Genomic DNA, 8538 nt, shown 5'->3' with positions numbered 1-8538 from the left:
TAACCATATTTTTTCCAACAGAAATACTTACAGTATACAGTAGTTTAGAACCAATGCATTATAAAATGCATCTTTTTGCATTCTTGTTTCAGCCACTCAGGTCATCCCCTTGTATGATGCATCCTATTTTAAAGGAAAAAATCTGATCAGCTTTTCAAAGCTGTATCTGCTAGAACCCTGCCTGATGGTAGATGTTTTTGCTGTCCTGGGACTGCACAGCTTTATATAATTCTGTTTTTAAGGTATTGATTTTAAAAAAATTACAAGATTTTCATGGCAAGAAGGCTATGGTGTAAAAGAGGAAAAAGAAAGGCATTGGGAATGAGCAGTTTTGCATTGCAGAGCATATTAAAAAATAGGTGCAAGTTATCTTTCAAAATGAGACTATTTGTAATACTGAAATTTCGGTTACATTTCAGTGACACATCTGGTACTGGGAAAGAAAGGTGATTAAACCAGTGTTGTGGTTCTTTAAGTGGTTCTGCTTTTCATCAGCTCACATAACACTGCTCATTATTTTTCCTTTTGAACAAAATTACCTAAAATAAATACTATGGTTTCTGGGTTTTCTTCTGGTTTCTTTAAAGTTTATATTCAAATACTACAATTTTGCTGTAAGTGTTAGCTGTCCTTTCATTTCTGCTGACCCATGTAATAAAGTCTACTTTGTAAAGATAGATGTAAAACCTGCATAGTTTATTGTGGTGACAGCTAAATGAGCATCACAAACTTAAATCTGGGTGGCAGAGTTGAAGTGTTTTATTCTAAGGTATTTGTAGACAAGACATACAACATCAGAAAACAGTGAAGTGCTGCTGGGTACCAGGAAGTTGTATCTAATTATTGCTTTAGTTGGCTGCGCTTGAAATAACGTAGTCTCTTCCCAAATACTGAAGATCTCAGTGCAAGCAAAGTCGTTTTAATGATGGACCAAAGACTGATTTTAATGTTTGACTAAAGTGTTTAAGGCTTTAGGGGAGGATTGGGAAAGAAGGCTATAACAGGAAAATAAGAAGAGCAATACTGCAACTTGCTGTTTCCTGGTACAGTAGCAAGAGGAGCATGATCTGAGCAAAACAGCAGAAGAAAATCATTGGCATTTCAATATTATGTGGAATATGAGCTTTAAAGCCTAATAGCCCTGTGAGAAGGAAGTTCCCATATGGTACTACTAGCCAGTATAGCACAATATAGTTCAGCACCTCAGAGAAAGGAATTGCAAATTCATACAATGATACCAGTTAGCCTGCAAAACAATAAGGAAACAGGTATTAAGTTCAGTTTTATGATCTCAAAATATAAGCTGGTAGACAGATGCATAACTTCAGTCAGTATGATTTGCATATTCCCCAGGGTACATTTACTTCTTTCTTGTCTGTTATCTGTTTAACTATTCCTATATTATACTATTTTTATTTTCTCATTTGTACTTGCATTGGCAGTTCCTCCTGACAACAAGACTTTATTTTTCTTTGAAGAATGTAGATTATTCATGTGTCATTTAAGAGAAGGAAGATCTTACTTCAGCCAATGCACCTGCTTTTTAACACTGCTACTTTTTATGGCTTATGTTCTCAATATGCTGTTATAAGGTGAAACTTACTGAAACTAAGAACATTAGAAAAAAGGTATGGTTTACTGTCAGGATTTAAATGTCAGACCTCATCTAGCAAGTTGCCTCATTGTATGTAAGAAGATGATATCAGTAAGGGAAAATTTTGTGAGTGTTGTCTCTGCTAGAGTTTTGTTCACTGTGAAGGTGAACAAAGAAACATTTCTGCTTGAGAAACTCTGACGTGAATCTGGCCAGTAGCATTTGTGTTCCTCCAGAAGAATTTGCACAGACAAGTGGAGAAAGAAGATATGCTTTCACATAGACTGTTTTTCTTCTTTAGACTCAAGTGTTCTATTAAAAAAAAAAAATAAAGGCTGCAGAGTGATCTAAGTTCCCTTTCTTCTGTTTCACAAACACAAAAATGAAACTCAGACCTAGGAGTGACTTCTTTAAATTTATTTTTTTAAGGGAGTTCAGTATTTCATTGCCAATCTATTTAAAACATTAATAGGAATAAAAAATTACATTTATTTTTTCTGAGATTTAGCCTACTAAGTTGCATGTAACATTTTTTGTTTAGAAACAGTTTTGACTACATCACTTAGATTTTGCTGGATACAGTTGAGATCTGTGCCAGCAAAAGCACTGAACTTGATGGCATGTCAGCTTCCTTTAAGGAAGGAGTATCTAGCTGCGCTGGCTACATTACACTCTTCTAGTCAGTGATGTGGTAGGAAGGTGGAATATGAGTAAATATTAACAGGCACTGGGTGCTCCTGGCACGAATTGCAAACTGAGATCATCACAGTCTTGGTGTGAACCTCCAGATATTCTTATGGGGTAATCAAATCACATTTATTCATTGCTGAAGTTACATACCACTGGTGTTTTTTGCCAAGGATGCAAACTTAATGTTATAAAAGATACTCAGAAAACTCCCATGGACATAACTCAATTGCTGGTCGATCAGCAAAGGTACATCCTCTACAAATAAGCAGGTGACACTTAAGCAGGGCTTTGTTGGGATACAGACCATGACTGTGGTGGGACATGAAGTTGTGTTTTAACAATGTTTATGGTGCCTTGATACTCTACCATGCAGTAGCATTCCTTGCAGGGATACCACTGCCAGTGAAGAACAAAAAAGATGTTTGGAAATGTGTGCCTTAAAAAAAAAACCCATCCTTCGTAGGTGATGTGTAGACATGCCAATCATTATTTCTTCCAGAGTTTCTTTAATCCCAGCCTGAAAACTCCTTCAAAACAGTATGCAGCAGTATCCGTTCTGCCCAGGCACCCATACAGAACCTGTGCTGTCGTTACCACCACTCAGCTGTTCTCTGTGGCTGGGCCTGCAGCTCCTCAGCCTGCCCAGGTACAGCATGCAACCGGCCATGGACCCAACAGCTCCCAGTCAGGTGCAGGAGGAAGACCAAAGTAGGGTGAGAGCATTTGAAGCCCAAGAGAAATTAGAGGGGAGCATAGCTTATAACTGATTCTAGGGCTGAGGTGGTGAAGCAATGATTAGGACTACCATTTGGGATGTGTGTATGTGTGACAGAAGGATGGGGATAAGGAAATGGGGAATGTCAGCATGGTTTCCACTGTATCTTGTAGAACACCTAATACCAGCTACTGACATCCAAGCAAGCAAGGTCTGGAAAACCACGGTCTGTTCTGAATTGCATTGTTTTCTTTAATTTTGACTTTTTGATGCCTTGACTGGAACCTGGTTTCATATAATTTTTTTAATCCCCTGACTGGAAAGATCTTGTTCTACTTCTTGTTAGAAAGGAGCATTTAGATTTCACTACCTTGTATTTAGTAGGTTGGTTTGTTGCAGGAATTCAAACAATAGTGTTGGTGTAGCAAAAAACTGGAGCACTCATTCTGACAATATTGAATTGGATAAGATAGTTTAAAAAAATCACCAACTTCTCATCTGGTAGTTCTCCAAGTTAAAACCATGTAAACTTTCTTGATAAAAGTCCATACTTTTTTCTTATTTTTTTTCCCCCTTCAAAAAAGGTAATGTAACTGCTGACATAATAGATTAAAAGGAGTATTTGATGAGTTTTGCTGCTCATATGCCAAAGTAGGCTTCTGATAATTCAGTTCATCCAAAAAGATGAGAACTTAAAATTATCTAAGTGTTTGTTCTATATCTGCTGAATATATGTGCTGGTTTTGGCTGGTTTGGCTGGGTTTTGGTAGAATAAATTTTCTTCATGGCACTTGGTATGGTGCTGTGTTTTGGATTTGTGCTGGAAAAAGTGTTGATAACACAGGGATGTTCTTGTTATTGCTGAGCTGCACTTGCATAGCATCAAGGCTTTTTCTGCTTCTCATCCCAAACCACCAGTGAGGAGGCTGGGGGTGCACATAGAGTTGTGAGGGCACACAGCCAGGAGAGCTGACCCCAACTGACCACAGGGGCATCCCAGATCATATGGCATCATGCTCAGCATAGAAAGCTGGGGGAAAGAAGAAAGAAGGGGGCCTTATGATTGATGATATTTGTCTTCCCGAGTCACATTACGCATGCTGGAGCTCTGCTTTCCTGGGGATGGCTGAACAACCCACCTGCCCATGGGAAGCAGTGACTGAATTCTTTGGTTTGCTTTGCTTATGTGCGCAGCCTTTGTTTTCCCTATTAAACTGTCTTTGGCTTGACCCACAAGTTTTCTCACTTTTATCCTTCCAGTTCTCTCTTCCCCATCCCACTGGCTCAGAGTGTGAGACATAGTTGCCAGCTGGGGTTAAACCATGACAGTACCCTCTCTCTCAGTGTATATATATATATATATATATATATATATATATATATATATACATACTAGCCAAAACTATAAAGTTTTGGAAACTTTACTTTTGTGTTTCTCCTCAGGCATTTTTTTCCTGCATGTGGCAAAATATTTCTGAGCAATCGTTTTGTCCATGCTTACCAAGAATGTATGAAGCTGCAAAATAAACAATTGTATCATTAATAAATGGATGTATTTGTGCACATTGGTATGTTATCTGCATTTCTGCTAGCTCTATTTCTATAGCAAGACTTAGCAATCAAAGAAGGTCCTATTTCATGTCACATGAGCTACTAAAATGAAGCCTGGACTCTTTTTTTGTAGCTTCAGTGAGGTAGTGTCTTGCCAGAGCCAGTATCTGTGGCATTCGAAAGTTTTTCTTGTCACCAATACATGTCAGACCACAGCTACATATCAGTGATTTGTAACTAAGTGATATTTAAGTTCAAGTTACCTGTAGGTAAGTGGCCTTAGCTTTATCTTGGTGACGTAAAGACAGGATGGGTGTGGCAGTTAAGTTCCATGCAATAAAGTGTCCAATTTATTCTCCCAAAGCAAATATTTGTTAGGTAACAATCCTATTAATAGTAGTTTTAGTATTTTCTTTCGTGAGTTTCTTTGAACTATTTCAGGTCTTGTTCTGCTGTAGATCCTTGTGGGTTTTTTTCCAAAAAGATACCCATATTTGTTTCAATTTTTGACTTTTTGTTTACCCCTGTTTCCTTTTTCTTAAACCTCTTCAGCATCTCTACATTTCCCTAGGGGCCCTTAGCCAGAGGTTAACCTAGAGGTTAACATTCATATTTGAGACCACACATACTTAACAGTACTCTGAAGAATGGTGAATCCTACAAAGAAAAAGGTAATTGTTAGTAGAAAATTTTAGGCCTTCAGTGTTTGACAGTCTTCTGTTCCTTGCCTCATATCCCACTGTTTTCCTCTAGATTCCCTCCAGCTTACTGGGAATGGAGAGATAGGCTATGACTGCCTTCCAGTAGGTGAATCCTAATGTTGTTGCCATCAAAGCACAGATTTAATAAAAACAAGACAACCTAAAACTGAATTGCCTCTACTACCTCAGAATTCATCTGTAGAAACCATGTTTGGCTTTTGTTTCCCCTTTCAAATGAAGGCTGAGTTCTTATCCGCAGAAGCCATGAAAACTGCATCAAGGCAGAAAGAAAAATATCCATCAGGCAACATAATTTTGTAACACAACCACGAGATACTTAATAAAAATGGCCTTTTCTAAAAGCTGACCTGTAAGTGCTGGTAAATAGAACACCAGTGAGGCCTGCTTTGTGCCAAGCTGAGCTGGTATCTGGTGTTGGTACCTGTGAGTTTTTCTTACACATACAGTTTAGGTGTATGGGAAACATAGATCCTGAGTGCACATGTGTACTGGCAAAATACTGTGCCAGGTAAAGAGCTGACATGTACTTACCTCTTACAACTTGCTGTCCCTCCGTGCCAGAACAGCTCCATCCCTGCTCCAGTGGGGCCGAAGGAAGGCCCCTGGCTATCTCTGATGCCTGAAGGCAGCGGGCGCGGTTCTGCCCTGCTCCGAGCAGCCCTACTCAGGCCTGCCCCGCCTGATCCTGCCTGGCAGGACGGGCTGGATCCTCGGCACCCGGGGCCGGTCCGGCTACGGCGGTGGCCAGCGGTCCGCAGCGGTACCCGCTACTTCCTCGCCCGCCCCCGCAGAGCAGCGCTCGACCCCCGGCGGGTGTGTGTACGTGTGGGGGGTGTGGTGGGGCGGAGGGGGAGGTGTCTGACACTCGCACTGCGGTTTCCAAAAGAAAAAGGTCGTGAGGGATGCGCAGAGATTCCCGCAACTGTGCGCGTTCAGATGGACACGGTGCCTTCCCTTCCTGTGCGTGCCTAAGCGCTTGCGTCGCCCGCTGCTTTCCTCCAAAATGCCCACGGGCTCGGGGTTCGCCTCTGTACAAGAGGGAGGGGAAGTTCCTGCTGTCTCCCAGTGCCCGTGGGCGCCCCGGCCGAGGCGTACAGCCGGCGGAAGCCCCCGGGACGCTGGGCTGGGCGCTGCTGGTGGTGGGGCAGACGCGGCAGGGCGAGCAGCCTGCTGTGCACTAGGACAGATCCCTCCCACTCCGGCCAATTTCGGTGAGGAAGGTGAAATGCGGAAGTTGCCACCCAGAGCTGTCAGTGGATCGTCGGGTTTTTAGCCCGGAGCATGCAATTAAGAAAAATAAATAAATGAAATAAAGCCGCCCTTCGTGCGTACAGCCAGCCTCGGTCCTCGGCAGCCGCCACCCGCGGCTGCTCGCCCGTATGGCGACGTTACCTGCCGCAGACAGGAGGGCGTTCGCCCTGAAAATCAACAGGTAAGCACCTTTCCTCGTACCCGGCAACTATCCCTCGCCAGTCTTATCCCGGCCAAGGGAAGCGCGCGGGCGGCGGGAGCAGGGCGGGACGGCTCCTCCCCTGGAGACCCCCGGGGCGGAGAGCCATCTGAGAGCTCCCGATAGCCGGGTAGCCAGCCTGCGACGGGCATCGCTCCCCGCCGCCCGCTGCGCCTGCGGGAGTTGCAGACCCGGGCTGCACTTCTGCTGTAAGGTTTGCCCTGATGAAGCGTACTCCGACGAAACCGGCTGTGGGTCCGTGTCCTCTGGCAAGGAGGTGACGTCCAGTCTCACCCCAGGAATTTGTTCCCCATCTGTTCTGTCCGAAGAAGTCCCGAATTCTTTGGAGGGTCTGCTCAGTGTCGACGGGGCAGGAGATTGGGGTTCCCCTTCACAAGAAGTGGCAAAATTAGGTGATCCCTCTAAATTAGCACTCCTGGGAAATGATGAGTTTATGTAGGGCATCAATACTGCAATGACATACATCCCTGGGATTTTTTTTTTTTTTTTCATTCTTTCATCTATGAAAAGGAAAAATCCCCCGATGACTGAAAATATCTCTACCTCCCACATTCCCTCCCTGAACCAAATAAATTAGAGTTCAGCTGTTGGAACACCATACTCTTGAGACTAAACTTGCTGTCTGATAGACTTTGGTGTCTTTTCCCAGGGAAGTGCTGACTCTTAGTTGGACTGTGCTCTGTGGTGACAGTAAGAAACCAAGACAATTATTTTCATATTGTTAGGTTAAAGGAAAAAACAGGCCTCCTTTTCAAGAGTCTTGTCATCTGAGACAAAAACTGTGTTTCCAGGGTGTTGATCTAAGTACCAGGTACCCGAGTTTGCTGACACATAAAAGAACAAATAGGATAATGGCAATATAAACTGAGGATAAGTCTCTGTGTCAGAGAGAAAAGTATGCAGAGAAACTCCACCTCCTCAGCAATTTGTTGGAAGACATGGGGTTTGCAGTCAGGGAGGATAAAATTAGCTCCTCTGTGATGTGCCTTTCTCATGGCAGAATATGCATAAGTGTGTACCTTTCTGTATCCTTTGGGAATTTATTTTAAGTTTATGGTGGAATATTCACAAGAGTGAGACACTGTATTTGGAGGCCATCAGATGAGCAGCTCATGAGAGGATCGTACCACAATTCCTGATCATTTGGAGACTTGCTTGAACAGAAATCATAACTAGCTGATATTTACAGGGTTTGAGTTATTTTCTTACTTCCTATTTTTAGGGTCAGCTTTTTGGCAGCTTTCCCTAGCTGTGGTGATGGTCACTGTTCATCTCTATGACTAAAGCCTTACAAAGTGGTGGACTCATAACAATTAGTTCAGCTTCATTTCACAAAGGTTCACAAAAGTTTTGCTAGTAAGAACTGTTGTGAAATTAAATTACTGTTATAATTTTTTTTCATTTCTTTTTCTTTTGAATCAATAGTGAGATATTCGGTATTTTTCATAGCAAGTTAAATGTTGAAATGTATTATAAACATATTCTGAATATGATTCTGATTTAACAGTTTGCCTTTTTATTTTGTGAGCATGGATATTCTCTTTTACACTTACACTTTATTCTCTTTTATCAGTACAGTAGATACTTTCTAGAAGGGTATTTTCTTTCCCTTTCTTCAAAAGGAGCAGGACATTTTTACATGATTCCAATGCAGTTTGTTCTGCTGACAGAAGAGTGGTAGATATTTGCATGAAGCATTTTTTATGTGGTGTTTGGATTTTTTTTAAGTAATTTTCAAAATCAGAGGAATAATAGGTCAGTGTGTTAGCTTTCTTGACTGTACACAAAAGGCTGA

General features: G+C 42.0%; 1 protein-coding gene across 1 annotated transcript in view; it reads left to right on the top strand.

Annotated features, from left to right (window-relative positions):
- Window positions 1-6424: 6424 nt before the first annotated feature.
- The window catches only part of DOCK8 (dedicator of cytokinesis 8), a 91573-nt gene continuing 89459 nt past the window's right edge, over window positions 6425-8538 (top strand). Inside the window, exon 1 of the mRNA XM_048292113.1 lies at window positions 6425-6704. Coding sequence (XP_048148070.1) covers window positions 6652-6704 — 53 coding nt within the window. The 5' untranslated portion in view covers window positions 6425-6651. The remainder of the gene's footprint in view (window positions 6705-8538) is intronic.

The sequence above is a fragment of the Corvus hawaiiensis genome, chromosome Z (assembly GCF_020740725.1).
Source record: "Corvus hawaiiensis isolate bCorHaw1 chromosome Z, bCorHaw1.pri.cur, whole genome shotgun sequence".
NCBI lineage: Eukaryota > Metazoa > Chordata > Aves > Passeriformes > Corvidae > Corvus > Corvus hawaiiensis.
This window is presented reverse-complemented; position numbering and strand designations above follow the sequence as displayed.